The 16,168-nt window shown below is 46.9% G+C and overlaps 1 protein-coding gene across 1 annotated transcript in view; it reads right to left on the bottom strand.

Moving 5' to 3' along the window:
• The window catches only part of LOC149347305 (fatty acid synthase-like), a 64,359-nt gene that overhangs the window by 41,359 nt on the left and 6,832 nt on the right, over window positions 1–16,168 (bottom strand). The window contains exons 4-12 of the mRNA XM_089585553.1: window positions 15,284–15,484; window positions 13,983–14,105; window positions 11,953–12,186; window positions 9,716–10,017; window positions 7,953–8,339; window positions 5,859–6,048; window positions 4,531–4,760; window positions 3,302–3,505; window positions 380–637 (exon numbers count right to left, since the gene is read on the bottom strand). Of these exons, the coding sequence (XP_089441679.1) occupies window positions 380–637; window positions 3,302–3,505; window positions 4,531–4,760; window positions 5,859–6,048; window positions 7,953–8,339; window positions 9,716–10,017; window positions 11,953–12,186; window positions 13,983–14,105; window positions 15,284–15,484 (2,129 nt within the window). The remainder of the gene's footprint in view (window positions 1–379; window positions 638–3,301; window positions 3,506–4,530; window positions 4,761–5,858; window positions 6,049–7,952; window positions 8,340–9,715; window positions 10,018–11,952; window positions 12,187–13,982; window positions 14,106–15,283; window positions 15,485–16,168) is intronic.

Consider the following 16,168-nt stretch of genomic DNA (forward strand, 5'->3'; position numbering starts at 1 on the left):
GCCGCGGCGGCCGAATTTCGACGGAGACGAAATTCTAGAGGCCCGTGTGCTGTGCGATCTCAGTGCACGTTTAAGTACCCCAGGTGGTCGAAATTTCCGGAGCCCTTCATTACGGCGTCCCTAATAGCCTGAGTTGCTTTGGGACGCTAAACCCCAGTAACCTAACCTAAGCTCCCGTTCGGAACGGGCGTGGTGTCTCTGCATGACAGGCAGATCTTTCCCGTTATTCCGTGGAATCTCGGTTGAAGTAATTTTTTTTTTACCCATGGCATCGTCTTCATTAAATCTCCACGGCGCTAACAACGCTGCCAGCTTTCAGATGGTCAACGGCGAGAGGTGTGGTAGCGATGAAAACTCATGCAGTGGGCCCCTGTCCTACCTGTCTCGAGCCGCCGAACTGGTTCCACTTGGCGACAGTCCATCGTTGCGAATGGTCCCAGCTCACCAGGTGACCGATGCTTGGTGTGCCCCTTGGCACGGGGAACGGCACCGTCGGGTAGAGTGGTGATAAGTCCAGCTGTACGCCGAGTGTGTGCAGCTTTCCTAGCGACTTCAGGAAGAACATGAAGTTGTCCTCGCCCCGCTTCATCATGCCAAGGCAGGCGGCGTTGGGGCCGCGGGCACGCCGCAGAATAGGCTACAAGTAATTGAAGGAATCGGTGTTTCACTGATGGAATCAAGACCCTCTACAAGCTGTCTAAATGTGTTCACACCTGGTGACGGCGTTCAGGCGCGTCAGTATTTGGGAGCTTCCACCATTTTAGAAACTCTGGATAGAAACCTTTAGTTCGCGTTGGCTGCCAACACGTGCTACATTGCACGAAACAAAAATAAAATTTTGTATTCGTACAGAAATATCTTAACATGCAGTGAAGAGGGAGAACTAGACAATTCAGCAGTAAGTAGCAGGATACCGAGCAGGCGTTATGAAGAGCATTGAAGGGAGGGCCAATTGTTTATTCCCTAAGAACAGGGTAAACTCAGTCTCGAAGAAACCGACACTGATTGGAAATAGAAAGCGAAGAAGCAAAATTAGAAAGCAATCAGTTAATGATAATAAAAAAGTGCTCTCTTTTCTAGTCCAAAGTTGGGGTATTTTGGAAAGTGTAGATACAAGAAAGAACACCTGGTATTAAGAATCCTGTAGAGAGTGTGCTACCTCCGAAGAGACAATCTAAACATTCTACTGGTACGTCGAAGTACGAGTCCGGATGTTGATGCCGGCCAGGTAAATAGACCTCAGGCACTTTGCTTATCGTTAACGAAGGTAATTTGAGTCTGCCTACGACAAACGTCAGTTAAGAAAGGTTGGATGACTGGGGATTTAAAAGCAGAGAAGCAGCCGAAAGAAAGTAATTTTACAAGTCAAAATCGGCATACCACGAAAAGAAATAGAATTTCTACTTAACAGAAAGGTAAATTCAATTATATTGACTCATTTAAAAAAAAGACTCAAATGTAAAACAAGTATTCTGTGCTTGGTGGCGCCCTACGCCACCCAGTGTCAGAAGGAACGCTCACACTATGCATACACTGTCAGTCCCCATATCATAAGCATTATATATCCTTGGTACAGATCCTTAATTTCCTATGGCCTTCAGCACTTGTCGGTGCCAACGCTGGAAGCATTTCACTAAGTCACATGATGCAGCCGTAACTAGAGTCGGCCCTCAGTAAAAAAATCGTCGCGCTCTGTCCAACCGCGCTTTTTTCATTTTTCTTTGAACTACTGACGGCAATATTTTCAATGAAGCAGGCGGTATTTTCTATAAGGGTTGAAAAATAGCTCTAGTTAGTAATCTTCATGAAAGCTGGGGATAGTCGAGCAAAAGACAAATTCATCGCTTGATTATACTAAGCGATGGCTTTTAACTGCCCAGGCTTAAAAAGCAGTTCGAGGGTTCACCTTATGATATAGTACAGAATGCTGACCGGCGCAGAAAGCCCTTCAATAGGGCAGAACGATGAATCATCCGCACGCGTCGCTCAACTCTAGCATATAAAGAGCTTCGCCTCCAAGAGCTCGCAGTACGCCCAGACTACCGCCATTACAATGCACCCCTATTCGGCATGTGAGAAACTAAAACAAAAATAAATCTGATGAGTGACTTTTCGTGTGCTTCAGAAATGATTGCACGCAGAAGCTGACGCGATGGACTTCAAAGCGCATAGTACGCAAGAATGGGCTGAAAAATGAAGGTGACAGCTACCGCGGAACTAAACCGCAGCCTAGTTTTCAGACCATCTTTAGTGCAACGGCTACGCGGTTGTATCAGCATGATCTGCGCTGTTATACTTCACAGAGAATTGCAATTCCTTTCCACGTGATGTGTGCCATTTACTGTGTTTCATCGATGTGTTTCACTTGGTTTGGTTTACTGGAGCCGTAGTGAAGGGCACCGGAAACTTCGACCACCTGGGGTTCTTTAAGGTGCACTGACATCGCACAGTACACGGGCCTCTAGAATTTCTCCTCCAAAGAAATTCAGCCGCCGCGGCTCGTATCGAACCCACGCGTCTTTTGGGACAGCAGCCGAGCGCCGTAACCACTGAGCCACCGTGGCGGTGGAGGGGATGCTTTCTTCAGACTTCGCTTCTTTTTTTCCTGGCATTGATGTTTTCGTTCTCTTCAGTCAACTGCGCTCTTCGAACAAGAGGTGCCGCGTGTTTGAGTATAGGGTCCGGGTGCTGCCACCGCATTTTGCGTCCTCCTTATCTTGTCCAGTGCCTCAACGGTTCTCTCTGCGTAGTCTAACTTCTGCACAATAAAGGCATAAATTGAACGATGCCGCGAGCAGCGGGCATTCGTAGTTCGACGACTGACGAGCACGTTTGTTTCTTACGCCGCCGCCGAGTGATTATGTTCTTCTGAGGGTGCAAGTCAGCCCAAATAAAGAGCTTCGTTTGCAAGTTTTGTTGCTTTCTTCCTGACTGCTCGATTGCCGTCACTACAACGTGACAGGCTTCATTATGGGTAATGCTTTCTTCAGACTTCACGTTAAAGAACCCCAGGTGGTCGAAATTTCCGGAGCCCTCCACTACGGCGTCTCTCATAGCCTGAGTAGCTTCGGGACGTTAAACCCTAATAAACCAAACTAAACCAAACTTCTTTTTTACCTGGCATTGATGTTTTCGTTCCCTTTATTCAACTGCGCTTTTCGAACAAGAGGTGGCGCATGTTTCAGTATAGGGGTCTGGTGCTACTACCGCATTTTACGTCCGCCCTATCTTGTCCAGTGTCTCAACGGTCACCTCTTCGCGGTCCAACTTCTGCAGAATGAAAGCATAACTTAACGCTTACCTGCAATAAGCAATGGGGACCGACCTCCACGAAAATGGCGTTCTCGGGTGCGTGCGAGATGGCCTCATGAAAAAGCACAGGAGCAACGAGGTTCTGGACGAGGTACTGTGGCGAGCAATTCAGACCTACTGGCTCATGCCAGCTGTTCTGCGGCACACAGGAACTGACCCATCGTCTGCTGCGTTGCTTCGGCGCTTGGATTACCTGGACAACAAAAATATACAAAGTTGAATTCAAATGCATAGGTTTCGTTTTATTTGAGTCTTTACGAGAATAGGGGCAGCATTATCCCAGTAGGCGGGGAAAACTGAAAGAGCACACCAAGGCAAAAACACTGAGTAATACGAGTAATAAAATATAAATCATTAAAAAAAAGACAGCTGTTTCTCAGCCGTGAAGGCAAAAAAGGAGTCTAACTTTTGTTCCTCCCACGAACAAAACTTCAGTTCACCGGAAGTTGAAAAGGGTTCGATTAACCAAGGCACAGCAACAACAAAAAATATTCCTCTCACAAAATCTCTTTACTTTTTTATCTCTGCTTTGCTCAATGCATATGGTCAGTAATTACCGACATTGAGGGAAGCGTCTCTCTGAGCATAGGCGAGCGACGCAGCTGCGCCAAATAAGAATGGATGGGGTGTGCACACGCTCATAAACAACTGCGGCATGCTTAATGAATTGGTACCTTTGAGGTGGAACGAGCTTTCTTTTAGAGACTCTATCAGTTTCTTATTCTTTCATTTTAATAATGATGAGAGATATGCAAGGTTTTTTGAGTAATGCTTACTGACCCTTAAATACGAACGGGCACACAATATTTCACGTTGCTGTTGCCTCCAGTACCCAGATCTGAAACTATTTATAGGCTTCAGCGCCTCTCTTGGTAGGACTTTATGCCCGGTTGCTAACAAGGGTGATATTTTGGCTTGTGTACCATAAATGGTTTAGTTTGGTTTCGAGGGTGTTTAACGTCCCAAAGCGACTCAGGCTATTAGGGACGTCGTAGTGAAGGGCTACGGAAATTTCCGCCACCTGGGGTTCTTTAACGTGCACTGACATCGCCAGCACACGGACGTCTAGAATTTCGCCTCCACCGAAATTCGACCGTCTCGGTCGAGTTCTAACCCGCGTCTTTCGGGTCAGGAGCCGAACGCCATATCCACTGAGCCATAAATGGATTCCTTCGTTGAAATATTACGACATAAGTGATATGTTACTTTAAGCCTCACCTTCTGCACGGCATCCTGGAAGGCCGGAGCGACTATCTCCATCTGCTGGCTATGAAAGGCCACATTGGCGCTGTCAACCTCTCGCACAAACACGCCTTCGGCCTTCAGCTCTTCCACCAGCTCTCCCACGGCTAGCTTAGGGCCGGACACGGTAACTGAGTCCTGGGCGTTGTGGCAGGCTGGCACCACGCCATCACGACAGCGCTTAGCCGCCTGTTCCCACGTAAGCCCTGAAAAAGCGGTCCCCAGTCACCAACGCAGGACTGGGATAGTAAACGGCGTCATGCAATTCATACACTCGGATTACCGCATGTTTCAGAAAAGGAAATAAAAACTTGCTATCTTTCTTTTAGTGCTTCACAGACCCCTTCCGAAGGCATCAATAAGCGACCCCAAGAAAAGAAGGGTTTTATTTAGTGTGTTTTATTTTAGCTAAGGGCCGAGTTCTCGCGATCAGCCCTGTATAGGCCTTTCCTGCGCCGCATGCATCCCTCTCAACAGCGATTATGAATACCGCAAATCAATCTTTCTGTTTCTGGGTTTCTATACATTCACGTAGTAGTGACTGCAGTCGGGCGAACAGGAAAACAGCGAGAATGTCTTCGAAACAAAACTCTTTATTTGGGCTGACTTGCGCCGCAAAGAACTGAATAACTCGGCGGTGCCTTAGCAACAAGCGTGTTCGGCGGTCGTCGAACAGAATGCCCACCGCTGTCGGCCGTGCTCTTTTTAAATCTGATAGCGAACATTCGAGATAAAACTTGGAAAGTTACTAGAACATTCTAACGCAAACTAGAATCGGCTCCACCTGGATGCGATGAATCGAGATAAATCTAGGCGCGTCTTGCGTCACAAACAAAGCGATAAAGCGGCGTGTCGGCAGCCTTGAAGCATGAACAAACACTACAAAAAGACGGTACAAAGATTCGCGGTAACATTACCCTTGTTTAGACCCCCTAACACACCAACTACCCCCTCCCACCTCCCTCTCCTTAAGAATTCCCTTACTGCTTACACAATTCTTCGTGATGTTCATATTCAACGTGATCAACAGTATTACCTAGAATAGACAATCGCTTATCACGTCATAGTGCCCTTTATTTTTGTTCCTTAGGATATAAAGCGGCTGAGGTAAGAAGTGGCTTCGTACAACTTTTTGAAATTCGAAAAGATTTTGTTCACTTTGCTGAGCTACCTTTGAACTGCATGAAAAATTTTCGTAGAACTCCAGTAAACTTCAATTGCATTCCGTCGCGTACGTGTCCCGCCAGTGAATTTCTGCTGTGGGAAGTGACACACAAGGAGGCGGTAGTTATCGCGGGACTTACCTGTAGCGGCCATGGCCCCATTAGGCAAGTTTGCCAAGTCAGTGCAGCGCCCTCGCCAGTATGCGCACAACACGGCCTGTTCACTTGTCAGGCAGCCATCCGCGTAGGCGCAGCCAATTTCCCCTAGAGAATGGCCCACCATGCCATCTGGTTGAATGCCCACAGCTCCGAGTGTGTCTACGAGAGCCACCTGCCAGCCGAACAGAAGGACAAAGGCAATGTGGAGGTAAGATCTACCTGAAACATAACTCCTAATTCTCATTCAAGAGAAAATTTATTTCAACTTCGGCATCGAACTTGAAAGCTAAGGGAAATGAGCCCATGTATTTATCCGAACACAACTTCCGACAGGTAAACACCGATCAAATTCTTGCAATGTTCGTGGGTTTGGGCCAAGTGAAATAAAGGAATAAAAATGAATGAAATAAATATCCGCGACATGCACTCCAACCCGCGTCGGAGCGAGCAGATCAGCTTAGCTGGCTAATGCAAAAAAGCACTTTACTAACACCGTAACCCACCACGCCTCGTGTTTTTGTTGTGTTGTTGCCTCTGAAGTGGTGTAAACTGCAACACACTCTCGCGCTATACATTGCATACCGTCGTCTTCATTAAGTTCTAGCGGCGCGAGCAGATAAGATCAGCTTAACCTCGATCAGAGATTAACCTCAGCCTAATATCATCGCCAGACGTGCCGACTATCCAGCAAAGCAAAAACGTGAGCCAATCAGGCTAAACGTTTACTTCGGCACGGCTACTCGGTTTAACTGCGTTGAAACCCTTGCATTTTTCATAACGTGTCATGAATGCGCGGTAAGCTGTGCACTCTTCCGAACGAAAATTCAGTACTTCTTTAGGCGTTACTCGCAATTTGCGTATACTGTGGGATATACAAATATCCCTCCCCGCCCCCGCGCCGAGTCACACGACGAGAGCGCGCGCCGCCGGGCGTGGGGAGAAGGGGGCATGCGGCCACTCTCTTCATTCCCAGCTCGGACGTGACGTCACGACTACGCACTGGCGTCTTAGGGAAGGGGTGAACGACTCTCCTTGAAGCAACGCCTTGAAGTCAACCGATTGCCCAAGGGGGTGGCAATGTCGTAGGGGTTAAAAGGGGGCAGCGCGCGGCGGGAAGCCCTCTCTCTTGCCGTGGTGCTACTGCCGCTCTGACTGACCCGCCGACGCCCTCCCTGCCCGCGACTCCTGGACTATCCAACGCCGGTCGACGACGACTTGAACCTTACTGAACCATATATTATCGGATAGAACATTCTTCCGCAGTGTGCTTTGCCTTGCACTAGGTTAATAAACTGTTTCCTACTGTACTCTGTCGCTGCCTATTTCGTCCGAACCCGCCGTGGCTGTGACTCTGCGCCACGGGTTGGGGACACGAGTCGCTTACGAGAAACACCTGCGTATAGCCGGCACGGAAGCTCGCCTTCCCGGCCGGCTGGACGCGGAGTGACCCTATAATACAAAGCTAGCTCGTTTTGGTCCATCCACATTACATGCGCTCTTGTCTTTCCCCCAGTTCAGCGCACTGTCTAGCTTCTACCTTTCCTTGTGCGTGCACTGTCTGTCGTGCAGTCGGCCAAACGAAAACGTACAGAGTCGATCACACTTGTCTAGAGTGCTCGAACGGTGTGCTGCGGAGCAAATGAACAGAAATCGTTTCGAAGCTGCTTTGCTAGCGGTAAGGCGCTGATGCCTGTGCGGTTCACTTCTCTATCCGGCTGCTATCCAGCGCAAGCATTATCAAAGAAAGTCAATACCTGCTTCGTAATTTCTCTGTTTCCCCCGACCGGCAACTTTCCAGCGCTCTATAGAAGTGCGATCGACTCTGCACTCATTGGTCTATTTGTTTTCAACAGACGGCTCTATGAACAGCACTTATGGTAGGGTGAGCAGGCTTATAATTACAGTTGAGATGGTACGGTATAACAGAAAAAAGGGGAGAGACAGGAGCAAGACGAGACGGCGGCTGCTCTAGATAAATAACAGACCAAGGCTGTAAAAAAAAACGCACATTACTCCTATATATTACTGCCCAGAGGCATTTCAGGACAGCAGCGCGGTCAGCAAGGCAGTACGCACCTGCACAGCCACGAGGGAGGCCTGAATCGAAGCCATGCATTGAAACACGTGGTTGTCGTTGGTCGCAATGTCGATGACATCTACGCCGAACGTCGTTAGAACATCGTGGGACTTGCGCATGGAACTGGCGAACGGTTCAAATTGCATCATCTGCCGAGCCATGGCTTTCCACTGGCAGCCCATGCCGGTGAAGACGAACCACAGAGGGCGCTTCTCGAATGGGACGCGCTCCACAACCTTGACAACTTTCTTGCCGGAGCCGTCCACAGGAATTACAGCGAAGCCCCGATACGGGAACTGTTTTGCGCTGGGCTGGCCGACCCTGTTCAGGAGGGCGTACGCCGCGTCTGGGTAAGGTCCTTCCTCTTCTAGCCGGTCGAGCGTACGCTAGAATGGAAGTCAAATTTTAATTTCGGCGACATATAGGCTGGAGGACAAAAGGAACGAACTCGTGACTACAGAAAAATGGGCATTCGTGAAAGGACGCTCCTAGACTCCATACAAGGCACCCTCCTTAGTGTTTTAATTATCACTATCAGTAAATATAAAACAGTAATATATTTATGTATTTTATTTGTACAAATACACAAATATGTAGGGACTGAGAACCAGCACATGTTCAGCATAAGATTGCAAATATAGAAAATCTATTACCTAGTAACACACAAATGAATGCTATAGTCGGCGATGATATCTTATATAAAGGCGTTAAAAAGTATCACATATTGCCTCTCATCACATCCGAAACAACGGTATCTGCAGGCTCTAGCACACTAGAAAATATTAATCTCAAACGCGCTTCCAGAGACATGTCTAGTCGAAAGCGCACTTGGGGTCGAAAACCAAAGTGCAGCCTGTAGAATTTAAGGTTCCGGTTCACTTTCGTCGACTGTGCTTTCTCATCCACAAAGCAAGATAGCAGCGTTTTCTCTCCACAGATGCCGCACATAGGTGCCGCCCCCCTCCCCCGCCTCTCAGCTATTCGCAAACTCCGTCTCTGATGATCAGGACTGGAACCTTGCGTTAAACGCCCATCTCTCCTTAGGTTCTCTGTAGGGAGCTACTACCCCTGCCCTCGTTTACTGAGACGTGCATGTCCGCCGGAGGGAAAGCCTAATCGAGGTTTCGGGGAAATTTTGGGGCCCCTCAATTCATATTGCTTTCTGTATTTAATATGTGGGCACCGTTTTCTTGCTTTTCTTTTCGGCAACTACACTGCTTTTCGCCAAAAATTCCCGCATGACGTCTTTCGTGTCTTTACTCCTTTTACCAGTGAGCTACGAGTAAACGAGTGTTTCGCATTTAATTTTATGCATCCCAGCCCTTTAAGACTGCTTATGGACACCTAATATCCATTTTTGCGAGTGAACTGCTACTTTTCCTCTAACAGCCGAGCTGATTTCTGCCTTAGCTGCAGCACGGTTTACCGTTTAAAGAAGGTTAGGTAAGCATTTTCCTCACAAAGTGGTTTATTACAATGGGCTAGGCATATCGAGTGAAGTTCTACGGCAAGAACTGCCTCATAGCGTTGTGCCAATCCAAAAGAGTGCGTTTTGTTAGGTTAATGGGCAGTTTTGTCATCAAAGCAACATACGGTGTTCTTTAACAGCAGCGCTGCCGTTGGCAAGGTCTTAGTTGCTATCTACCATAATTAATGTTTGGATACTGCCATCGAATTGCTCCACATGAAAAAAAAAATTCGCTTCTAAGCTAGAAGGCTGTACCACGAATGAATGTCAGGGAGAACCAAGAATTACACTCACCGACAGTGAATCTTCGCTGCGTCCAGCCATGATAACTAGCCGCGGAAGCTCGGGCATCTCACGCAGAACACTGTCGATATGTGGTCCTTGGTTCGACTCCAGAATGACGTGGACGCTGGTACCCCCCAATCCAAAGGAATTTAAGCCGACTGGGCCGCATGGGAGAGGAGTTCCTTTGTCCACTACTTCAATGCTGCCATCGTGCAAGCAAGGAATTTTAGGATTGGGCTCTTTGAAGTGAAGGTTCCCAGCAATTATTCCAGTCTCCATGGCAAGGATCACCTTCGCGAGCGAGGCAATGCCTGCATGAGGGCGACACGCAGAATTAAATGCGGGTCATGCTAAGAGCATAAATAAGTCGAATACACATAATAGCAGACGTGCTGGCGACATCCCGTATCGTTTCCACGCGAAGCGTTAGGCAAGTTAGGCATCCTTGAAACCCTCTGAATATGCTTGTAGATTTAAGTCAACGTGCGCGAAGTGCAAAGCAAACACTTCCATTAATCCTGGGGGAAACGTACCAATACCAATCTCTTTCAGTGAAAGTAGGCAACACATTAAAACAATTGCCTCCCGTGCTTCAAGCTCTTATAGGCTATATAGATAGAAGGGAAAAGAACATAGATCAAAGTGAAAAGAAAGAAGGACAGAAAGAAAGAGAGAAAGAAAGGTAGAGAGAAATAAAGCAAGAAACGAAGAAAGACAGAAATGAAGGAAGAAAAGAAGGAAGGAAGGGAAGAAGAAAGAGAGAAAGAAGAAAGGAAGGAAAGAGAGAATGAAAGAAGGAAAGAAAGAAAGAGAGAAAAAGAGAATGAAAGAAGGAAAGAAAGAAAGAGAGAAAGAAAGACAGAAAGAAAGGAAGAAGGAAAGAAAGAAAAAAGGAAGAAAAAAAGGAAGAAAGAAAGAAAGAAAGAAAGAAGGAAAGAAAGAAAGAAACAAAGGAAGAAAGAAAGAAAGAAAGAAAGGAAGAAAGAAGGAAAGAAGGAAAGAAAGAAAGAAGGAAAGAAAGAAAGAAAGAAAGAAAGAAAGAAAGGAAGAAAGAAAGAAAGAAAGAAAGAAAGAAAGAAAGAAAGAAAGAAAGAAAGAAAGAAAGAAAGAAAGAAAGAAAGAAAGAAAGAAAGAAAGAAAGAAAGAAGCCGATAACTGTAGTGTAAACACAACTAGTAGAGCTGGCCTCTCCAATTGCAGTACGATTGAAAAAATGCTGCATTTCGTTTAAATCTGATAATTTGTGGCCTGATAACACAACTAAAGAGGCGCTGACGCAGATGGCCAGGCGTATCTCATAGATTCTACGGTAACGCCGAACAGGCACCGATGACACGGCACTGGTGCTTCGCACCATGACGTCTGCCACATCTCAGAGCTCGCCTGGCCGAGCACCGGGCTTAGCAGTGAAACGTAGTACCTTGAGAGCTTCTGCAGTTACCATGACAAATCGATGAACATAACAAACCCTGCTGCAACGAAACATTTTTCTACGCTTCCTCCTCTTGTTCCTACAACACTTATAACATGCTCCAATCGCAAGCCGCGGCGCACTGCCCCTCCTACGCTGCTTTTTCTCGTTACGCACAAGTTTTACTTGCCAACGCCAGTTCTTCCGTTTCCTGAGTTGCATAACTCTTAGGTTGTGCTTAATCGGTACGTGCGTAAGGACTCCGAGTTAAGGTTTGGTTTTAACAGGTTGCTGTTTTTCAGTACGTCGTGGATCACTGCCACCTACCGCTACAAAGGAAGAGCATGGGCGATAGCATCACAATAAGTGCAGTTTTTTTTTTGGCAGGTGCAATATCACAGTACTGGAATGCTGCGCTAGGTTGACGGCTCAGCACCGAAGCACTGTAATGTATCAGAAACAGCAGCGCGTCATACACGCAGCTGATAAGACCTGAAGACGGCAGAAAGCTTCTATAAAACAAAAAAAAAGCGGATGAAATTTTCTCTCACGCCTCCTAAAATGTGGTACGGGAGGAGATTCCAAGGCCTGGAACTAACGCTTCAGAGACGCTCTGTGCGCGAGTGTATGGTAGTTATAAGTGTTTGAGAAGAGAGGGCGCTAGCAGTTTTACAGAGGATGCGCATTTGGATCATACTATGCCCAAAGTAATTAAGGAAGGGTTGCAACAGAAAGAGGTTAAAAATAAAGCACACAACGTTTACGCTCTTTCTTCGCTCAAACATCGCTCAAATGGCGCTGCATGGCATCGCAATGAAGACCTGCTATATTTTACCAGAAGCCGGCTCCGGGTGTCCCACGTTGCTCTTCACAGCTCCAACCTTGAGAGGCTTTTCGCGCTGCGGCTGACAGAAGACGTTGCTTATCGACAGCAGTTCCTGGCTGTCGCCAACATGGGTTCCCGTACCGTGTGCCTCGACATAGCCCACTTTGCAGGGATCCACACCGGCTTCGTTGTAGGTATCCCTAAGCAGCCGAGACAGAGCCTCGTGCGACGGGAAGGTTATTCCTGGAACATCGTACAATATTCACTTGTCGCAGGCTTTCAAGGAAGCGAAATACGGAAAGGCATCGAAGCAAAAACAAAGAATTTTGAGCACCTTGAATGTTGAAGCACCTAAACCATCAATCATGGTTACATGGATGTCATGGAACATTAACCACAGCGAATCCCGTTGTGAGCACATGAACTCAAATCGCCTGTCAGAAATTGCCGACGCCCATCATTTTCTCGCGTGCACATGTTGCTCTGTATTCAAATGTACAGCGTAGAAGAATACTGACGGAAAGTGCTGACCCTCGAGTACATTTTACATAGCTGCATTCTGGTCATGCCTGAACAAGCGCTAAAATGTTGAGGAGAAGGGTACCTTATTTGAGCGCCATTGTTTGCTACTGACAAATTTGTTTCCAGCTCAAAATCACTGAGAGTTGAGCGACCGCGAGATTACACTACTTGCTGCACTTCCAGAAGTTGTTGTACAAGCAGGCTTCTCTAGAGAGAATGAAAATGGGTACGTGGTTTCGTAAATTCAGCGATTAAAGTACAATAACCTCCAATGATAGCTCTCCTCCCGCGCTACTCGTTATAGGGAAGCAAAGGTGAAACGCCAAAGGCGCCATTGTGGTGTGCGCTCTTAGAGCGCGCTTAACGTCCCCAGGTGGTAGAAATTATTCAGGAGCCCTCCACTACGGTACCTCTTTCTCTCTCTCTCTCTCCTCTTTTTTCATCTTCCTCCCTTTCCCAACGGCGCCGTCGATTCGTCCGCCAAGAAGTGATACAGCCACTTTGCTATTTACTTTCATCAAGAACCGCTAAAAGCAATGCGGCGTCCGACCTTCCACTGACTCCTCTATACTCTTCAATTGACTCCTCTGAACTCTTGAGAAAGCTCCTCATCGCCGGTGGGATCCGAACCCACGACCTCGTGGGTTCGGATCCCACCGGCGGCATGTGGTTGTTTTTTCTTCTGCTTTTCTAATCAATTAGCTTTAAGCGATAACATATTCAGTAATATTCTAAACTGATCAACACCACAAAATAAAAAAAAATCCCCTGTGCCCCTTGGTTTCTTTGGCTGTTGGCTTCTGTCATATATATATATATATATATATAGCGGTATTATGCGACAAAATCATTACAACACACACGCACATATATATACATACATATATATATATATATATATGGTGGACTTGATCAATTTAGAATATTACTGAATATGTTATGGCTTAAATCGGATGGTTAGAAAACCAGAAGAAAAAGCTACCAGATGCCGCCGGTGGGCACCGAACCCACGACCTCCGAATTACGCGTCCAGTGCTCTACCAACTGAGCTACGGCGGCGGCTGTCTAGTCTTCTGCTTTCGGGGGTATTTATGTTTAAAAGTGACCTAACCTTGAGAGTGTTCATCACCGCCAACCACGTTCATAATCGGCAGACGTGGTACGTCCTGAGTTACCGCTGGTGTGACGTGGCACACTCATTAGTGGCTGTAAAAGGTTAGTACTCCATTTTCCGGGGGGGGGGGGGGGGAGGGGCAGTAAACAATACTCCTTAAATTTCGCTCCCACAATGCATTACTCTCTGTTTTACTCGTTTGGCGCTCATTTAAAGGCACGGAAGTAGTGCATACGTCCGTGTGAGATTGCAAATTTGAAGCCATGCTCTGCATCTTAATACCAAATAGCATGGATAATTTCAGATGTGCATATAACGGCGGAATGTAAGCTTAGTGCATCTGTCTGTACTGTAAATTTTCGCTTATCCTCTCTATAGAATACTATTTCATTGGTACACCCACCTTCACTCCTGTAACCGTCGGAGTAAGCCTTGATGTGGTTGATCTTGGCGTAGATGCGGCGGGCTTCAGACGCACGTTGAAGAAGAAATACCCCCACGACTTCACTTCGGACGTACCCATTTGCTGCAACACATACACTATCAAGTATGCACAGCGCTTTCTTCGGAATCGGCAGCAAAGCGGAATTAAACAGTGCGGCCTCTGGGGCCTCATCTGAAAAAAAAAAATCTTGCAGCAATTCTTTTTATATCCTCTTGGCTCTTGGCCTGTGGTAAAGTTGCAGGTAGTGCACTTAAGTGTGGGGCAGTGTATTTGGTACGAAGGCGTTTGCTAAAACGTACGACGATATAATTGTTTATTATTTTATAGGATTTAATGTCCCAAGGTAACTCTGCCTATGAGGGACGTTGTAGTGGAGGGCTCCGGATAATATCTACCTCCAGAAGTTCTTTAACATGCACTGACATCAGACAACGCACGAGCTTCTAGCATTGCGCTTCCATCGCTTCCAACACCAGAAACCGCAGACGGGCAGAAATAGGCGTCGTTACTTCATCATCAGCCAAACTACGTCGACTGCGGGATAAAAGCCGCACCCATATTTCTATAATTAACCCTTTCCTGTGCCCTCCGCGGTGACCTTTTCCCCGCACACTTCTTCACCTCATCCACCCAATTAACTTTCTACCGCCTACTGCTGCGCTCGTCTTCCCTTGGAATTCAGTCCGTTACCCTTAGCGCCCATTGATCATCTTCTCTTCGCATTACATGCCCATTTTTGATACTTGATTTTGAGCATGATGCCATTTACCCGCGTTTGTTTCCTGACCTCATCTGCTGTCTTTCTGTTTTTAAAGTTACACATATCATTTTCTAGCTATAGCTGGTTGCGTATTCAATGTAAGTTGAACCCTTTTCTTTAGCCTCCACGTTTCTGCCCCTTATAGGAATACCTGTGAGATGCAGTTGTTATATACTTTTTATTCGGGATATTGGTAATTTCAATTCGTAATCTGAGCGCATCAGCCGAATGCGCTCGACCCTATTCTTACTCTAGTTATTTCACTCTCGTACTCCGGAACCACGGTCACTACTTGCCCTAAGTGCACGTATTTCCTTGTCACTTCCAGCGCCTCCCTGCTGCTCCCTTCCGAGACTGTGAACATTACTTTAGTTTTATGCGTGTTAATTTTAAGACTTAGCTACTTTCTTTGGCTGTCCAAGTCATTGATCATGCGTAGTTACACATGGTGGCAATAACATTGCTGGTGGCACTAATGCACTTAGAATGGGCTACTCACCACAGGAATCAAATGTCTTGCACTTTCCGTCCGGAGCCAATATCCCCAATTGCTTAAAGCTTAACGATGACGCAGCTTTTAAGCAGATCGAGGTTCCACCCACGACAGCAGCTTCGCAAAGTCCGGAATGGAGAGCCTGTGCGGCCTGGTGTAGGGCGATCATGGTCGAAGAACATCCCGTATCTATTGCCATGCTGAATCCTGAATGTAAGGTAGCCATCACAAAAAAGTGCGTTACGATTGCAACGTTCCGTACGGGGATTTTCCTGCTTTCACATGATTTTTCCACGGTTTTTACAAAAATGCATAAGAAGGCCGTAATATTTATGTGTGATGCATAAGAAAGGTAGAAACCCCACACACTCTTGTGGCAGACGCAGGCGGAATGATTGAAATGCATACGATTTAAATGTCATTGCATGAAAATCACGCTGAAGTCATGGCGAAGCTATGTGACTTGTGAAAAGCATGAAGGAAGGAGAAATGTTTAAATTTTTTTAAGCATGAAATGCTTTTAGCTCCCGTTGTCAGCAGCGTGGTGACGTCACGCCGAGACCGAGAGCCAACATCCGGGCACTGAATTCCACTCATCCGGGCACTGAAACAATAACATCCGGCCACCATACGAGATTTAACGAGATTTAACGAGACTCTCTAAGCCCTCCTACAGGACCGGCATACAAGCGCCGGTAGCTAAGCGCCGAACGGGTGGTGGCGTTCCTGTGCGGTGCGGTGTAGTGTGTCCACCGTGCGTCCACCAGGTGTCCACCGAGTGTCCACCGGGTGTCCACCGGGTGTCCACCGGGTGTCCACGGGTGTCCACCGAGAATGGTGAGACAGTTACTGCGTAATTTCCTTTCCTCAAATACAATTTTCAGTTTCTTC

This window comes from Amblyomma mixtum, chromosome 4, assembly GCF_055824585.1.
Source record: "Amblyomma mixtum isolate Tamu chromosome 4, ASM5582458v1, whole genome shotgun sequence".
Taxonomy (NCBI): domain Eukaryota; kingdom Metazoa; phylum Arthropoda; class Arachnida; order Ixodida; family Ixodidae; genus Amblyomma; species Amblyomma mixtum.